This window comes from Sciurus vulgaris, assembly GCF_902686455.1.
Source record: "Sciurus vulgaris genome assembly, chromosome: 10".
NCBI classification, from domain to species: domain Eukaryota; kingdom Metazoa; phylum Chordata; class Mammalia; order Rodentia; family Sciuridae; genus Sciurus; species Sciurus vulgaris.
The window spans coordinates 121,082,592-121,102,452 of NC_136470.1; the positions used below are offsets into that span (position 1 = coordinate 121,082,592).

Here is a 19,861-nt window from a genome sequence, read left to right on the forward strand (position 1 = left end):
GTAATAAATCCACCCGCCAAAGGCAGGAGTTGCAGCCTTGCTACTGGCAAGTGTGAAGCACACGAGGGGAATGCAGCTGCCCTGGTAAGGGGGCATCCTCTGCAGGAGTTCAGTCTTGGTGAACGTCAGTGCAGGAATTGGACTTCTAGGAGGGCTACAGTGTCTCCTCACAGGACCTGCTACCACTTCTGGGCAATAATGTCGGTGTTTGAGGTGGCAGGTAGGACGCCTGCCTTCTGATTTATTTGAATGAGTAGTTGAGTCATTCGGGGAGAGGTAGGATGATTAAATGAGAAAAAAGATTCTTGGTTACACTGAAGACATGATTTGGGAGCCAAAAACCTTAACGAGTAATCTCTTGGAACTTGAGCCACATATTTTTCCTTAAAGTATACATTTTCCCCACAAACTTTTGTTGGGTTATGTTGTTGAGGAATGAACTGAGATGAATATGAGGAGGTCTATTTAATGGCACACTGTACTGGAAATTTTGAAGACCTGCAGCAGATTTAAATTCCAACTCTTGTTAAAATTTTATAAAAGATTGTGAAATTCTCAAAATGCATATGAATCAAGTTTTAATATACTGTATGATGGGTGGATGAGGCTGTCCATTATACCATTTCCTTCTTTGGATTCTCAGGCATGGTTTGGCAGTGCAAGAAACTCTGTAACATTAACAAATTCAATAAAAAGTAAATATATGAATCGTGGAGTGTGACAGTATTTATTCTAAACCCTTGACTTAAACTGTCTTGAGAAATGGTGAATTAAGGCCGTTCCTCCTCGCTGTGGGAGTGTCCTTGTGTTGGAGGAATGCATGCAGAATACTCGATGGGGAATGAAAATGGCTGCAAACCCATGATAAATAGTCTTTATCTTGGCAAAAGTACTGAAATCTACTTGTCTCTTGGAATATTAAATGTTACATTACGGCAAGGAAATCTTCATTCTGGACACTGCAGATTTGAGGCTTTACTTGAAACAAATATTTCTTAAATATTAAATATTTAATATATTTAAATATTTAAAATAGAATGTACAGAAACTTAAACTTCCTGAGGTTTCCCTCCTCTTTCCCCATAACCCCCCAGCCACCTTCTTAAAAAGGACAGTTTATGTAGTTCTTAGCATGTTCTGAAGGATGTGCTGTCACCTTTACTCTTCATTCCCCAGTGTTTGCATCACTCCAGAAAGATTCACCTGTCAACTCCAAGTCCCCCAGCCTCAGGCAACGGTGAATTTTTCAGTTTTCCTAGTCTGGATATGACATCAGTTTTAAATGACTAGCATGGTTTCCAGACTTGCCCATGTTGTGTTATAGCATGTATCAGTTAAATGTTTTAAGTCAATTGTATGAGTATATCTTGTTTAATTATACATTCCTGGGTTGATGGATGTTGGCTGTTTTTCATTTTATTACGATCAGTTTTACTATAAATTTTTCAAGGTTGGGGGTGGTTTGTGTGTATGTGAGAACATGTTTTCAGTTCTCTTGGATGTATATCTAGAGGTAAAATTGCTTTGTCACATGATGCTTTGGGGAACTACCAAACTCCCCAAGTGGCTGGCCCCCCATTCGTTACATTCCAACCAGCAAAGTCTTGACGATTCTTGTTTTTCTGTATCCTTACCAGTTGTCTCAGAATCTGATTCTAGCCTCCCTAGGGGGTGTAAAGTAGTATCTTTGTGGTTTTGGTGTGTGTTTCGGTAACGAATGGTTGTGGTGAACGTCTTTCAAGTGCTTACTGACCATTTGTATGTCTTTGGCAAAGTATTCAGATCTTTTGCCAGTTTTTAAATTGGGTTATTTGTCATTATTGACTTGCCAAGAATTATATATTCCAGGTCCCTCCACAGGTTGTAAATGTTTTCTCCCATGTGTCTTTTGACGCACAAAGTTCTCCATTTTAGGTCAAAGCTGTTTGTTTCAACTTTTTTGCTTGGGTCTTTGATTCATTTTGGTGCGTGAATTCTGTTGGTCCACATTCATTCTGCTAGTGGATATCCGGTTGCCTAGCACTTTTACTAGTACTGGGGATTGAATCTAGGGGTGCTTGCCACAGAGCTAGGTCTCCAGACCTTTTTATGATTTTGAGACAGTCTCACGAAGTTGCCCAGGCTACTGTCTAACTTGCCCTCCTGCCTCAGTTCCCAAAGGATGTGGGATTGCAGGTGCATGCCACCGCAGCCTTCCTTTTAAAGGCCACTTTTGAAAACAACATGTTCCTCCCTAAGAAGCCCGTCTTTTTAAGTTTTTTACCTGTTTGAGCAGTTTTCTTTGTAAGAAGTGGTACAACTCTGCAAGGTCATGTCTATGGTTTCAAATGTGCATTTTGGAATAACAAGGATCCCTAAGAAAATGCTGCCTGACTCCCACCTCCAGACATGATTTAAGTGGCATGGGTGTGGGCCCAAGCACAGGGACTTTCAATTTCTGAAGTTTATCCTAATGTAGAGCAAAGTTTGGGAACTACTAGGTTATGTCAAATTATCTCCCTTAAGGCGTCAGAAACTGAGGGGACTGTTGCATAAGAAATCACTTGAATTGCATCAGTAGCCCAGAAACGGTTATGTGTCTAAATGCATTTCCGAATACTGCTAAATATGTGGAAATGGATGATAAAGCTGATGGGGGAGGACCTGTAACTAATACTAGATTCTTTTAATAGGTGTATTTGTTCAGTGCTTATCACTATAAAGACCATTTGTAATACTTCTCTGTCTTAATTTTTTAGATCACTTCTTTTCAATATAATTTGTGTAGCTGCTCATCTCTTCTAACACAATACTTTTATTCTGTTTTGCTTGTCTTGACAGTAGATCTCTGATCATCCCAGACTTCATTTACTGCAAACGTTTATCTACCTTACGCTGCTCCTGGCTACTTGTAATTTGCCCTTCCATTCATTATTTTGCTCATGGCACCTGGGTTTTCAAGGTTACTTTGCAATTCCGCATTTCTCCCTGGTGACTGTGAAATGACCGATATTAACTTTACCAGAGACAAGCATGAGAGCAGCAGAACCCAGTGACCACCTAATCCCTCAGACGTTTGCACCACCAACTGGGCATGCAGGTCACTTTTTACCAGTCCCTGCCTTTTTACAGATTACATGGGACTTGGTGCAGTAGGTGAAGCCTGGGATCCCAGCAATTTGGGAACCTGAAGCAGGAGAATTCCAAGTTCAAGGCCAGCCTCATCCATTTAGTGAGACCCCTTCTCAAAACAAAAGGTCTGGGAATGTAGCTCAGTGGTAAAGGTGCCCCTGGGTTCAATCCCTGGTACATTTTTTTTTTTTTTTTTTTTTAATTAGGATAGGAAAATCTGAACCTGGATTACACTTCAGAAGTCGAGGACTCCCAGCCTCAGTGGTATCATGGTAATGAGGGTGAAGAGCAAGTTGCAAAGTTCTATATTCCCTTCTCCCCTGACATCTTTTTTAATACCTTAACTCCAGCCTAGCAAGAATGTTATATCAGACCTTGATACTGGGATTGATTGATACTGGGATTGAACCCAGGAACACTTAATCACTGAACTGCATACCTAATTTTTTTTTTTTTTTTTTTTTAATTTTGAGACAGGTTTCACTAAGTTGCTGAGGAACTTGCTAAATTGGGGAAGCTGGCCTCGAATATGAGATTCTCCTGTCTCAAGCCTCCCAAATTGCTGAGACTATACAGGTGTGCACCACCATGCCTGGCAGTCATTAGAATTTTTAAACGTCACTGCTGGTGCCCTGATACACACCTGTAATCCCAGCAGCTCGGGAAGCGGAGGCAGGAGGATCACAAGGTCAAAGCCGGCCTCAGCAACTTAGCAAGGATGGCCCTGTCTCAAAATAACAAAAGAAAGGGCTGGGGATGTGGCTCATGGCTCAGAGGTTAAGTGCCCCTGGGTTCAATCCCTAGTACCAAAAAAAAAAAAGAAAAAAATATACACACACAATATTTAATCTTGGGCCAGGTACTGCTATAATCAGGTAAATGGGTAACAAATGTTGACTTGTTTATCCCTGAACTCCTGACCACCCCTTAAAATTGGGAAAACAGATCCTGGAAGGTTAAGTAGTTTACTGAAGTTGCAGCTAGTAAGGAAGGAGCCAGGGTTCCCACACAGGTTTTCTGGATGCCAGTACATTATGAACCATGAGGCTGTGCTCCTTGCCACCAGCAGACGTAAAGCTAGAGAAGGAAAAAGGGAAACCCATTCAGCGTGTCCACCAAGGTCAGTATGAATGCTCAGGAGCCTGCCCTGGTCAGTGTCTCGGTAGCAAAAAGTTCCTCACATTGTGGTGAATTGTACTGTTTTTGAATGGCCAAGGATGAAATTTTAGTCTCTATGTTTTATGATGAAAAATTACAAGTACAGTAGCCCAGAGAATGGTCTAGGAAACGCCCGTGTCCCCTAAGCTACCTTACCAGTTTGTGGCAGCTCAGTCTGGGAGCACCTTCCCTGTCGCCTGGATTGTTTTATTTCATCCACGTCACCAACAGAGTCTTTTAACAACCAAAATACCATTATCATACCTAAAAAAATGTTTCATAAACAAAGGTGCTGCTGTTCTTTTTTCTCCTGATGCTGTTCTGAATTTGGTTTGTTGAAAGTGGGTTGCAGTTTTTCCAGTCTCCTTTAATTTTCCCACTTTTTCTTACCATTGAATTAACTGAGGAAACCTGGTCATTCTGGAATACCCATTCATAGCAAGGTACTACTGGGCCAGTCCTTTTAGGGGGGCAGTGATACTGTGGATTGAACAGGGTTGCTCTATCACTGATTTGGGTGGACAGTCTTTTATTTTGAGAATAGGGCTCATCAGAAGTTCATCCAGGCTGGTCTCGAGCGGTATGTGCGGACCAGACAGGCTGATTGCAGTGAGGAGGATGGGATTTCAGGTTAGCAGACCAAGAGCAGTCATTTCCTGGCTCCATCGTCAGTGCCCCCTATTGTCAGTAGAGGGCACTGCAGAGACACTGGAGGCCAGGGCTGGGAGGACTGTTTCCAGGTGTTCTGTTTTCCACAGCAGCCAGGGGTAGAGCCTGGTAGCGCTCACTGTGGCAGCCCTCATAGTTGGGCAACACCCACACCCTTCTGCAAGGCTCCCCACCCCTGCAGTGGCACGCATGGTCAGCAGTGACCCTGGTACCCTGATAAGTTTTTCTGTCCCCAGTGGCAGGATGTTGCTGCCCCCTGAGGCCTGAAGCCTTGAGTATCTGGACTTACCCAGGGGTGCTTTACCACTGAGCCACATCCCCAACACTTTTAATATTTTATTTTTACTTTTTGGGTGCCAGGGATTGAACTCAGGGGCACTCAGTCACTGAGCCACATCCCCAGCCCTATTTTGTATTTTATTTAGACACTGAGTTGCTTAGTGCCTTGCTATTGCTGAGGCTGGCTTTGAACTTGCGATCCTCCTGCCTCAGGCTCCCGAGCCACTGGGATTACAGGCATGTGCCACCGTGCCTGGCTAATTTTTAAATTTTGAGCAACTTGGTCTTGCCAAGTTGCTTTAGGGCCTCACTAAATTGTTGAGGCTGTTCTTAAACCTGCGATCCTCTTGCCTCAACCTCCTGAATTGCTGGGATTGCAGGTGTGTACCACCATGGCCAGCAGTTAAATCTTGTAGCAGTGGCCTTTTACTAATTAAATAACTTTTAGTGCTATAGTGTCCCTCTTTTTTTTTTTTTTTTTGGTCTCCTCAGTGTTGACTGATTCTGGGTCGTAATATCTGGAGGCTTGATCACATTTGAGCCTAATTCACAGGTACAGGTGAAAGGTGGTGTTCTCTACTTCCTATTGCATCACTTCAGGGCCACACACCTGGTTGTCCTGAGTGAGCAATGAGCTCAGGTGTTGTCAGCTCCATCGTTATCAAAGTCCCCACTTGCCTTTTATGTAGCAGTTTTTGCAGTTATCGGTGACCATTGGTAGATCTACGTGATGTCACCTGGAGTTGTAAAATCATGCACTGCTAACATCTGTCATCTGGAATTATTCTGTGAAGAGAACTTTTTCTTCAGCTGTCATGTTATCATCCTGAAATGAGGTTCATAGTGATATGGGAAGATAACTGCTGGATTTTCTTCATTAGTTTCTTTTGTATTTTTTTGGCACCAGGGATTGAACCCAGAGGCACTTAACCACTGAGCCCCAGCCCCAGCCCTTTTTATTTATTTTTTTATTTTGAAAAGTCTGAGGCCAGCCTCAAAACTTGGTATCCTCCTGCATCAGACTCCTGAGTTGCTGAGATTAGAGTGCCCCGAGATTTTCTTTTTCTGGCTGAATATTTTATTAAAATTTATGCTCTTTCCTGGAAATTTTGAGTTTCAATTTTTATGTGTTATTTGATATAAAAACAACACATTTTTAATTTACTCATCCACTGATGGATATTTGCATTTCTTCCACCTCTTGGATGTTTTTTTAGGTACGAGGGCTTGAACCCAGGGGTGCTTTACCACTGAGCTACATCCCCAGCCTTTTCTATTCTGCAGTTTGGAGGGAAGGCCAGAGTATAGATTACATTAAAAGGCCACCTGCTTGTGTAGAATTTACATTTTCGATTGTGATCTATCTCAAAGCTTAAGGGGCAGGGACACTATTCCTTCCTCCATGTTGAAAAAAATCTGATTAAACACTAAAGGGGTTCGTGTCTCAGCTGAGACTCTTGCCTTTGCTGTCTGAGTTTGCCTTTCAAAGACTCATTAGGAAATGAACAGTTTACATCAAAATTACAGTCCTAACATCCTGATTTGTTCTTTGACAAGTTGAGGTGATTTTACAGTTAGAAGGTGGCGCTAATGCATACAATATATGTTGTTAGGCTTAGCATCGTTAAGAGCTGATTTAACAGGGTCAACCGAAAGAGTTTTTGTTTTTTTTTTTAACCTAACAGAACAAAATTCTGCATAAATAACAAATATCAGAAATATAATGGGCAATTTAATTTTTAAGCTAAGTTTTACAAATCTTTTATCGCCTTAACAGATCTAACTGAACACATCTTAATACTAATTTGAGTCACTATTTTTATTCTTTATTGTCACATTTTCCAAGTTTTGGTGCCCAAACTTGGCAAACATCATGGAGATTTGTACACACATACATATACATATATACACACACACACACACTTAAGTTTAAAGCCCCAGTTTCCTCATTACACCTTGTACTCAGGCTCCTGTTAAAAAGAGGTAAAATGGTAAGAAGATAAAAATCAGGAAAAACATGAAAAGGTCCCAATTGACAACTCTGTTTTTACAATTCAAGGGAGACATTCTGAAGCAAAATCCATCCTCTGCTAAAATTCCACTGAGCTGCAGCAGCATATATTTATAAGAAAGATAAACAAAAGCCCCTTGCACACATCAATGTGATTTAACAAACCAGCGAGGAGTTGTATTTTCTTGCTGTTATTTCAGGTAACTTTTCATTAACAAACAATATTTCAGTGATTAAAATTTCAGGTGTTAAAAACTTCAGGCGGGATCATCTTCACATTCTGAAGCAAAATTCTTCAGGCACATGTCTTTAACTACTACACAAATCCATCACAGCAACACTCAGGCTTTCAAATTAAAGTACGTTTTCTGTCTGGTAACTAAGGGCGGCTGCAACTAGCGCACTCGGGCGCGTTTGATCTTGCTCTTCTCCACAGGAGCTTTCCTCTTCTGCGATGACACGGGTGCAGGCTCCTTGTTATTCTGAAGAAATGCCACGGCTTCTGGTAGACAGTAATTTTCCACAGGAGGAGGAGATTCCTATAATAGCAAAGGAAATGTTATTTTTTTTCAGATTTCAAACTTTTAGGTAATTAAGTTATACACTCCTTCACTCTACTTTTTGAGAAGAAAAGCTTAAATAGGAAAATGCACATTCATTCCAAGGTTCTTGTAAAGAAAACCTCTTTCATGGTATGCTTGATTATTAGCAGATGCCTCTAGTGAAGAGACCCGTGGGACAGAAAAATGAGAGTACAGTTCAGATGGAGGAACCCTGATCAGATCTTCCTGCTGGCTGCACGGGTAACATGTTCAGTAACTACCGTTAAGTCAAGTTGTTAAGCTTGGCGTAAAATCCTCAGGTGTTTTATCCCCATTTTACAAACCAATTTAAAAAGGTTAAATAAGACAACCAGTGTTATCTAACGAGCAGGGGGCAAAGCTACGGAGTTCCTTCCCTCTCTCCCTGACTCAAACCCACGCATTCTTCTCCTTCACAGCCATTTTCCAATACTGAAGGAAAGACTGTTCCTCCTTTACTCCAAGTGAAGTAACACCAGATTTTTCTGGCAAACATGGCAGACTGGATAACCTGAAAATAAAGCCCCATAAAATTGGTGGTCATTGCACATATAACAACTATAAATTCTGACTATATTAAAGGCACTACCAGAAAACTGGAGAATAAACAAATTAAGAAAATACTGGAAGAGTGGACATTTGGAAGGAAATAGCATGGGGTATATTTCTCTTTTTTAAAGGCTTTTAGTCTGAGGAGACGTCCCAGTTTGTTGTGCAGCCTGGCTAAAATTCTTAAAAAAAAAAAAAAAGGCTTGAAGAAATAGAATGAGAACTATACCCCTTGGAAAGTAAGGTGGGAAATTCCAAAAAGAGAGAGCAAGAAGGGGAGTCCCAGTGCATGTAGGAACCCTGCCCAAATCTTTGCTTGACCTCTAAACCACGTATGTGCAGCAGACTCCTGCCAAGACTGGAGTCACTGAACTGAGATGTAAGCTGCCACTGCTGTAAGTCAGTCTAGCAAACTGCCTGCTAAATAAAAACGGTAGTCTTCAGAGGGCTACGACAGAATGCAGAGTTTATACAACTTATTCACAATGTGCAGGGCATATTCAGAATTATTCCATTTATGAAGAAGTAGAACATAACTCATTCTCAAGAAAAAAGAAAAAACAATCAGAATCACTACAAACAAAATAAAATGCTTAAAGTGGTCATGAAAAGGGCTGGGGTTGTAGAGTCCTTGCCTAGCACATGGGAGGCACTGGGTTCCATCAGCACCACACAAAAATAAATAAATAAAATAAAGGTATCGTGTGTCCATTTATGATTTAAAAAAAAAAAAAAAAAGTGCTCATGAAAAACCAAGGACCTAAATTAACAGATAAGCTAGATGGACTAGAAGACTCAACAGACTTAAAGAGATCAATTCTAATGAATGCAATTCCCATCAAAATTTCATTAAGTTTTTTTTATGGATATAAACAAGCTTATTTTAAAAATTTATGTAAAAAGGTTCAACTGAAAAAAGAACAATGTAAAGGCCCCTAAAGTAGCTGAACAATCTTGAAAAAGAGGAGTAAGAAGAACCAATCACTGCCTGATATCAGGGCTAATGAAACAAGAGTTGTGGTGTCACCACAGCAGACCACCACAGAGGGAAGGACACAATCAGCGAAACCAGAAACACAGAAGTCTGCCCGGCTGAATTCCGACAAAAGTACAAAAGGAACTCAACAGAGGACAGAAGGTTTTTTGAACAAATGACAAATGGAGCCACTGCACATTCTTAGAGGAAAGAAACAAACCCCAGAACACACTGTGACCTAACCCTCACATCTTCTGTAGCCATTAGCCTAAAATGGATCACAGGCACTTAAGACTTTTAGGAAGAAACAAACAAAACAATCTTTTAAGACTTAGAGCTAGGTAAAGGCCTGATACCAAAACTACAATTCATAAAATGTTCACAAATCAGACCTCATGAAAATATAAAACTCTTTGGCTGAGGAGAAATTTCAGTGGCAATGCGTTTACCTGGCATGCATGAGGCCCTGGATTCCATTCCATATTGTAAAACCAAGAAAACCTCTGCTCTGCAAAAGACTTCTCTAAGAGGATAAAAAAACTGCAGACTGGAATAGAATACTCACAAACCCCACATGCAATCAAGGACTGTTATCTGAAACAAAAAACCCTTAAGGTTCAACAATAAAAACGATTCAATTAGAAAATGGGCAAGAGGTTTGGGGATGTAATAGCTCAGTGGCAGAGAGCTTGCCCGGTGTGCACAAGGCCCTGGGTTCAATCCCCAATACTACAAACAAAACAAAAATCAGAATATGGGCAAAAGATGAGAGCAGACAGTTCCAAGAAGACTATGTAAACATGCAAATAAGTACACCAAAAGATGTTCCACTTCATTAGCCATGTGAGAAACACAAATTAAAACCACAGTTAGATACTTACTGTGTACCTATGTAAATGGCTAAGAGAAAAAATAGTGACAACACTAAATCTTGAAGACAAATTGGATCACTTGCATGGCTGGTGGGAATGTAAAACAATAATGATCTTCTGGAAACACGTTTGGTCCCAGTGAAATGAAAACATTCACACAAAAACCTCTATGTAAATATTATATCGCAGCTGTATTCATAGTAGCCCAACACAAAACAACCCCGATGTCCTTCTACAGGTTAACAGCCAAACTGTGGTACATCAGTACATGAACTATTACTGAGCAATAAAAAGCAAGAAAACTACTGATATAAGCAACAAATCGGGTAAATCTCAAAGGAATTTGCTGAGTGGTTTAAAAAAAAAAATCCCAAAATATAAGTATTGCATAGATTCCATCTATATTAATATTTTTAATATATATTTTTTAGTTGATGAACCTTTATTTTATTTATATATGTGGTGTTGAGAATCTAACCCAATCTAACCTTCACACACTAGGCAAGTGCTCTACCACTGTGCCACAACCCCAGCCCACTATATTACATTTTTAAAAGGACAAATACAGGACTTACAGAATCCGGAAATGCTCCACCACTAAGCTACATCCTCAGTCCTTTTTATTTTTTTTTAATTATTTATTTTTTAAATTTTTTTACAGATTGCATTTTGATTCATTGTACACAAATGGGGTACATCATTTCATTTCTATGGTTGTATGTGATATAGATTCATACCATTTGGGTATAATCATACATGCACATATGGTAATGATCTTTTTTATTTTTGAGACAGGGTATATTGTTAAGCTGCTGAGACTGGTCACAAGATCCTCCTGCTTCAGTCTCCCAAGTTGCTGGGATTACAGATGTGCACCAACATGCCTCGGAAAATAAAAACTTTTGGAATAAAAAATACACTGAATCTGAGTGTGATAGCACCCACCTGTAATCCCAGCAACTTTTGAGGTTGAGGCAGGAAGATTGCAAGTTCAAAGCCAGCCTCAGCAACTTAGCAAGGCACTAAGTAACTCAGTGAGACCCTGTCTCTAAATAAAATACAAAATAGGACTGCTGATGTGGCTCAGGGGTTCAAGGCCCCTGAGTTCAATTCCTGGTGCCAAAAAAAAAAAAAAAAGAAAAAGACTGCAGATATAGTTCAGTGCCTTAGTGGTAGAGAGGCCCTGGGTTCAGTCTCCAATACCTTCACCCCTGAGAAGAAAAAAAACAAAACAACAACAACAAAAAAAACCACCTAAGGAAATTTAAAAGTAATAAAAGTTCAGTGAATAGAATTTGGGACTTACATAAGAAAGTAGGCAAATAATCTCATCAGAGGCAGTCATTATTGGATACTGTGACATTTTTTTCCTAGTTGTTTTTGAGGTCTTTTTTTTTTGTTTGTTTTCTTTTCTCTTTTGGTACTAGGTATTGAGCCCAGGGGTGCTATACCACTGAGTTACATCTCCAGTCCTTATTTTTCATTTTGAGATAGGGTCTTGCTAAGCTGTTGAGGCTGGTCTTGAACTTAAGACCCTCCTGACACTGCCTCCGAAGTTGCTGAGATTACTGGCATGTGACACCATGCTCAAGTCAAAATTTATCAGTTTTCTCAGGAAGGGTACATAATGAGATATTTGAGTCCTTGCATATGCATTTCTCCATTTTTTTTTCATGCATTAAAGACAGTTTGGATAAATATGAAATTCATGGTTGACATGAGATATGACAGGGTTCTCTATATCTTCCCAACCTGTTCTTTTTCCCCACTATATAAATTTTTATAAAATTATATGTTGCAGTAAAGTGACCTTTTCTTTCTTCTTTCTTTCTTTTCTTTTCTTTCCCTCCCTCCCTTCCTTCCTTCCTTCCTTCCTTCCCTCCCTTTCTTTTTTTTTTTAATACAGGGTCTCATGTTGCCCAGGACGGTCTTGAACTCTGGGGTTTGTTACACTGAGATTCTTTAAAAGCTGCTTTACAAGTTGCTCAAGGAGCGTTATTCCTGGGTTACTAATTTCTAATCAGTATAGCCACTTTATAACAAAGGCTTCACATTTATGCTTCGAGCATTCCTGCTGTTAAACCCTGAGCAACCCCCAAACTCAGAGCAGCAAGATCACAAAGCAGGCTGTTTTAGCTCCCCTGATTTCTATGCAATTCTGTTTTAAAGCCTTTGTAGTAAGACATTATGATTTTATCCTTCCCTGTTGATTCCTGATGGGCTTACAGGCACTGTGCTATCAGGAAGATCTTTCTTTGTCCATTTAAATTTTATAGAATACAAGCCAATTCTGAACATAGATGTAGTAAGCATTCCAGATAGCAAATGCCTAATTAATAACCATTATATCTAACATGGGTATTTACTGAAAATCAACACAAAAGGTCAAGAAAACTAAGAAGGACTCTTGGATAAGATTTTCCTTGAATTCCTAGAATCAATTTCTACTTTCTTTATATTCCAGTATTTGAAAACACACTAGATTTTTATAACCTTGTCATATTTAACTTTCATACTAAACTTCTACATGTGTCAGTATAAAAAATGGAACGAGCTGGGCACGGTAGCACACACCTGTAATCCTAGTGGCTTGGAAGGCAGAGACAGGAGGATTGTGAGTTTAAAGCCAGCCTCAGCAAAAGCGAGGTGCTAAGCAACTAAGTGAGACCCTGTCTCTAAATAAAATACAAAATAGGGCTGGGGATGTGGCTCAGGGGTTGAGTGCCCCCAGAACCGAAAAAACCCAACAACAACAACAACAACAAAACCAGGAATGAAACTGAAGAACAGAAAACTAATCTTCTATTAATGATAAGCAAAGGTTCTGAGGTACAGATATAAGCATATCTTTGATAATGAGGTAATCAAGGACAGAATGTCACCAACCTGCATAAGATAATCAGCAATGTACTCTGTTCTTAAGCAGTACACACTCTGGGAAGCAGCTTCTGCTATATTAACTCCTGAGTCATCTGATTTCTGTTTATTTAAGTCAGAAAAGAGATGTGTGGCTTCTTTAAATAAAGGTACAGAATGACCAGGTAGCACCTAATGAAAAAACGAGAAGAAACACAATCCACCAGTGTTCCAAAGCAATTCAAGTAGATAACATGTACTTAAGCAAAAGTGGCAACCACGGTTGGATAATAATTCATGCAAGAAACTTAATAAATCGATGCAATACAAACCTGTGCTCCTCCTGACTGAAGAAGGCGCTTGAATCCTGCTTCTCGGGATTGATCAACATGTAAAACGACCTTCCACCCACTGAATGCTCCCTACAAACAAAAAATGATACTCAGTCTTGAAATGATTTAGAAAATAACAAAGTAATACTGATAATGTATGATTTTGTCTGTAGGCTTAGTTTTAAGTCTGCAAAAAATTTTTTTTTCGTATTGGGGATTAAACCCATGGGCACTTTACACTAACTCACATCCCCAGTCCTTATTTTTTATCTTGAAACAGGGTCCAAGTTGATTAGGGCCTTGCTAATTTGCTGAGGCTGGCCTTGAACTTGTGGAACCTCCCACATCAGCCTCTGAAGTCACTGGGGGGCATGTGCCACTTTGCCCAGCTAGCAAGTAATTTTATAACCCTTACTTTTACCACAATGAAGTATCTCTGGTACATTCCTCAGTAGATACTTGAGGAATGAAGAAAACAATTTAATGATTAGGTAACATTAAAACAAAGCAGTACGAGTTATGCTTAGTCTTCCCTAGTATTTTATTTTTCAGTGCTGGAAATCAAACCCAGGACTTTGTACATAGGAGACAAGACCTACCACTTAGCCGACCCCACAGCCCCCTTAGTATTTTTTTCTGACATTAATGAAAAGTAGAATTTAAAGCACAAATTTTTAGTTTGATGAAGTCTTCATTATATTTCCCTTAAGGTTTGCAAATCAGAAATATAAACTATCTAAGTAGAGAATGACAACAGAAGCCAGTAGAATTACTCCAAAAGAAAGGATATCAAAGCTAACAAAGATTTGGAGATATCAAAGAACTTGGAGTATAACATGAAAAATAACATCAATTCAAGGATTCTTAGCCTTTTGGTGAGCCACGCCCTTTGGTAGTCTGGTGAAACCTATGAACCCCTTCTCTAAATTATTATTATTTTTCTGAGATGGTGTTTTTACCAAGTTGCCCAGGCTGAACTCAAACTCATGATTCTATTGTCTCAGTCTCCCAAATAGCTGAGATAACAGGCATGAGCCACAATGCCTGGCTAAATTAAAATAAATAGGTAAATGAGTTCAAGCAATAGTTTTATTGAGCTATAATTCCTATACCATATGGTTATCGGTAGATGTTACATGTATTGATACATTAAATCATAAAACGTAAGGATGGTCTGATAACTACTATAATTTTACAGTAATGATGAGTCGGCGCAAAATCCCAGGTACTGTTAATAGTCTGTGATTTGCTGCCTACTATAATTAAAGGAAATGCTAACTTTCAGAGGTTGGCAAAAATAAGGAGGTATTTTTCCCCATTCAGTCAGAGCACATAACCTTCCTGAATCTGATCCCTGTGGACTCAGGATTTCAGGAGCCCCCAAAGCTAGATGCTGAAAGATTCTTTGGAAAAAATACAGTGTGGCACACATTTTACAAATACAAATCATTATTTTTCTGGTACTTAAGAGTTGAGTCTGGGTTTTTGTGCATGTTAAGCAAGTGTTCAACCACTGAATTATATCTCAAGTCCTTTATATATTTTATTTTCATTCTGGGTCTTGCTATGCTGCCCTTAAACCTGGGATCCTCCTTCCTAAGCTTCCTGATTATCTGGGGTTACAGGCATATGCCACCAAGCCTGGTATAAATTACTTTAAAAAGAGCTGTCAAGATATGTATCTTACTATCAAACACAATTAGAAGTAGGAATTTACATTAAGTGCAATTTAGAATGTCCAAACTAAACAAACATTATCAAGGGATAAAAGTAGAATTATTATTTAATTAAGGACATACCCTAAAAAAAAAAAGTCACAATATTGAATGCCCTTTATGTTACCTATATAATTATATACAAACATGGGATCAAACCCAGCGGTTTTCTACCACTGAGCCACAATCCAAGTCCTTTTTCTTTCTTTTTGAGACAGAATCTCACTAAATTGTTGGGGCTGGCCCAGAACTTGCCATTCCTCTGTCTCAGCTTCCCAAGTTACTGGTATAATTATATTTGCTAATACCTCCACAATGCCTGACTCTTGTCTTTGCTGAATTTTCTTTCTCCATCTCATTGCTGCAAGTGCTAGTCTTCGTTGCTGTACACTGATGCCAGTCAAAACATCGAGTATGGAGTTACTTCCCCATCATAGTCTTCTTCCTAGAGAAAGAGTCCAATAAACTTGTGAGTTCCCAGAGTACAGGGAGTCTGTGATGCAGGCAGGATACAGGTTTCTGACCTCAAGAAGCCTTCAATCAGGGAAGGTCAAAGCTATACAATGAACTGTTATATCTTTTTTTTTTTTTTTTTTTTTCTTTTCTTTCGGTGGTACTGGGGATTGCATCCAGAGCCTTGCACAAGCTAGGCAAATGTCCTACCATGAGCTATATTCCCAGTGCATCTGAATTGTTATAAATGCAGATTAATTTGGTTTTATATTAACAGTCAAATGTATCTGGTTTTTAATAAAATCAGAAAAGATAATAACTACACCTTGGCAACTGGCAATACTTAGGTTATTGGGCTTCACCTGACACAAGAGTACTTCATACAAGGATAGTTTCAGAGGAGCATGTACTTAGAACTTGATTATCTGTCTAAAGAGGAGATTCCTGAAGAGGCACTTATTGAAAACTTCAAAAACTAGAGTGGATACTGTGGAGATGGTCTGCTTTCAATAATTAGTTCAATGGGCAAATAATAAATAAGATAATCTTGAAAGTTTCTCATGTTATTTCAATGAAAAGAAAAAAAATGACATTCAAATTAATTTAAAAAGTGAATAAAGATAGACATGGAGGTGCACGCCTATACTTCCAAGAGGCTGAAGAAGGAGGATCATGAGTTCAAAGCCAGCCTCAGCAACTTATCGAGGCCCTGTCTCAAAAAAATAAATAGGGCTGGGGATGTGGCTCAGTGGTATAGTGCCCTGGGGTCAATTCCCAGTACCAAACAACAACAACAAAAAACTCCCAAATAACTGCACCTGGCTCTGTAATATGTTTTTTTTTGCTTTGTTATCAAGAACCTCATGAAGTTGGTATAATCTGACTGGCCATATGTGGTGTTCTCTCTCTTTTGGTACTGGGGATCGAACCAAGAGTTGCTCTTAACACTGAGCTACATCGCTAGGCCTTTTTATTTTTTGAGACAGAGTCTTACTCAAGCTTGCCTTGAACTTATGATCATCCTACCTCAGTTTTCCAAATTTCTACGATTACAGGTATGTGCCACCATACCTGGCTCCTATGTGGTTATTTCAATTACATGTACAGCTGGTATATATACTGGCATCTCTGACCCTGGCCTGGGGAGTGAACCCAGGGAAACTCTCCCACAGAGCTACAGCCCCAGTCCATTTTGGTTTTAGACAGGGTCTCGCTAAATTGCTGAGGCTGGTCTCTAATTTGCAACTCTCCTGCCTCAGCCTCCAAGTCACTGGAATTACAGGCACGGCACCCAACTGAAACCTGAAGATACTTACTTTAAAAAAAAATAATAAATCTTCACATACACACCTGCACAAAGTGTCCAGCAGTCCTGCATGCTTCCAGGTAAGAGCGATGAAGCACCCACTTCCCAGCTGCCACGGACGCCAAATACTTCTCATTTCTAAGTGGCTGCCCCACAACGATATGTGTACAGCTGGGATCAAAGCACTGCTTCTCTATCACCAGCCCACCTTTGAAAGAAAAATTGTTTGCACTTTGATTTGTAACTTCTTTCTAGGCTAGGAAACAATGTAATCTCAACTATACGTGGAAATTGTTCATGAATAAACACACTGAACTAATTAAATCACACAACCCTGAAATTTATATATATTAAAGTTTATTATAAAAATATGACTACAAAGGTAGATAAAATAGTAAAACGATTATACACATGGGTCCTAAAATTATCAAAACTTCACCCTCCTTACTTCAATGTCCTATTCTCCTCCCTTCTTTCTGCAGTATTGGGGAATCCCAGGCCTTATGCTAGCTGGGCATGTGCTCTACCCCACTGAACCGTACTCTCACCCCAGTACATCTTAATGTTCTATTTCCATGTCAAGCTGTCCAGAGTAAGTTCTCTTATTAAGTGTAAAATGTACATCAAAGCTTTAATGTACAACATTACATGCAAAACATCTCATTAAATATTAAATGACACTATTTCACATATACTAGCTCAAAAAAATTACGTTTAAATCTCTCCTATTTGTTTTTATTTTTTAAACGTGGCCACTAGGAAACGTAAAATGGCATGTGTGGCTCATGCTCGTTCCCAGTGAGCTGCTGCAGCACACCAGGTTCCTCTCCTCGGACACTGCTTCCAGTTGTCAGACGGGCAGCCTGACCACCGGGGGACAGTCTCAAGAAGGAACTCTTCTCTGGATCTTACACTCTCAAGTTCATCACAATGTGGTTTTACTTATACTATAAGCCTGTAATTTCACTGATTTTGTCCAAAGTTTCATCAATAAACAAATGTTCCAGCACAAGAGATTCTCAAACCTTAACTGTTGGTCTCAAACCTTTAGGTCCATGACCTAATGACTTTAGATTTAGAGCAGTTCATAAAATTAAAGCTCTACTGCTCCACTATGGTCTTAGACAGACTACCCACACTCTTCTTCTCAGCTTCTATACCATGATATCAATATTGACATTTGACTTCCAACTAATGTTATTATAATGGAACAATTTAATTTAAATATTGGTACCTAGTTTTTCAATCAGATGACAATAATCAATACGTTCCTGAGGATTCAGAGATGACAACTGAAATATGTATTTTTTAAATTCTTTATGACTCTCCTCTATCGTTACAATCTGGAATATAAAAGAGTTTTAGAAAAAATTGAAATCAGATACAGTTGTTTTACATTGATCTTTTCTCAGTCTCTGAGTTATCAAATACACAAATAGTATAATACAATAAAAAGCAAGCTTTCATCATTTGATTAACTTTTTTTTTTTTTTTCGGTGCTAGGGATTGAACACAGGGCCTTTGGTGCATGTGAGGCAAGCACTCTACCAACTGAGCTATATCCCCAGCCCCATTTGATGAGCCTTTAATATTGGTATCAATAACTTTCTATTACAGTACAATGGCAATATCCAAAGCCATATCACCACACCAAGGATCAACAAACCTTTTCTCCAGGTGCGGAGCCACAGGTGGATTGGCTAGGGGGAAGGCAATACTCGGGAGCTTGAGGTGTAGGAATCAGGTGACTGTCTTTTGTTGGAGTTTCCAGTTTTTCTGAGTTGGGGTGTTTTGGGGCTTCAGTCACACATCCATTTCCAGGATCACTGATAGCTGAGGGCAACAAAATGCTACAATGTGATACTGTCCAATACACTTTTCATCTGCCTTGGCTGAGATCAGATTAAACACAAACTCTGCAATGAAAAAAGTACATGCAAAAGAAAACACCCTATTTCTACAGCTTATAAATAAAATTGCAATTAATGCTTTAAAGAGCATGTGTTATCTGGGTTTCTCCAACCCTTTCTTTAAATAGTAAGCTTACATCAGTAAAATGTAACCCAATTCATAAAATGAAAGCAATTCTACATTTGGAGAAAATCAAAGGCAGAGACAAATCTACATGTCCAGTTTAGGGACATAGTCATATTAGTGTGAAAAAGAAAAGGGAAAGATGAAGTATTTTGTTTTCAAGGGAAAGCTCAAGGAAGAAAAAAAAAAAAAAAAAACCCTTGGAAATGAACTCATATGATGCAAAGAACAAATAGAGGTATTTGCTGGGTATGCTTCTGATGAATTAAATAAAAATAAGATGATACAGGAAAGAACCAAGCATTAACTGCACAAATGCAAAAAAATGTATGGGCAAAAGAACAATAGTGAAAATCATGCCTGGAAAAAAGTGCCTAATCCCACATTTCCAAATTCAAAGAAATTATATATTCAATTTACTGATAATAGTACCTCAATGAATAAATTTCTTTTCTGACTCAAGTTTAGGACCAAATCAGAAGTATAAGAGAACCACAATATGCTTCTATTATGAAGTTCAACATGTATCTAATACAAACAAGTAAACATTATTTTCTCATTACCCTGTTCAGTAATTTTCTGAACCACGTAAAGGTTCTTGAAAAGGAGAATCTTCCAATTGTTTAATGTCAACCTGAGGCTCAGAGTACTGTGTGGGACAACTAGGCCACTGCAAATTGCTGGCAAGCCTTGCTCTCTCCTCTCTTGCTGTAGGGTCATCCCAAATGATCTGTTCATTTTGGGGAGGGCTCCGTGTTGATATCAGGTACTATTTGTCGAGACTGCCTATAAAATAAAAGTGACAATTTTAAATAACGAATAGCCAAAACAAAATCCAAACACATAAATTCCCTAAGAGAGATTATAATAGTTGTGGATCATCGATGCCCACCATCCAGTAACAAATAGGCAGTTGGTAATAGTTATCAAAAAAATTAGCCCAGGGAAGTTTTTTTTTC

General features: G+C 39.1%; 1 protein-coding gene across 1 annotated transcript in view; it reads right to left on the reverse strand.

Annotated features, from left to right (window-relative positions):
* Positions 1-7,021: 7,021 nt before the first annotated feature.
* Positions 7,022-19,861, reverse strand: part of TOPBP1 (DNA topoisomerase II binding protein 1) — a 77,712-nt gene continuing 64,872 nt past the window's right edge. The window contains 12 exon segments of the mRNA XM_079156050.1: positions 7,022-7,767; positions 13,093-13,254; positions 13,395-13,484; positions 15,418-15,540; positions 15,546-15,554; positions 16,913-17,076; positions 18,103-18,211; positions 18,534-18,590; positions 18,592-18,701; positions 19,466-19,478; positions 19,480-19,644; positions 19,646-19,688. Of these exon segments, the coding sequence (XP_079012176.1) occupies positions 7,624-7,767; positions 13,093-13,254; positions 13,395-13,484; positions 15,418-15,540; positions 15,546-15,554; positions 16,913-17,076; positions 18,103-18,211; positions 18,534-18,590; positions 18,592-18,701; positions 19,466-19,478; positions 19,480-19,644; positions 19,646-19,688 (1,189 nt within the window). The 3' untranslated portion in view covers positions 7,022-7,623.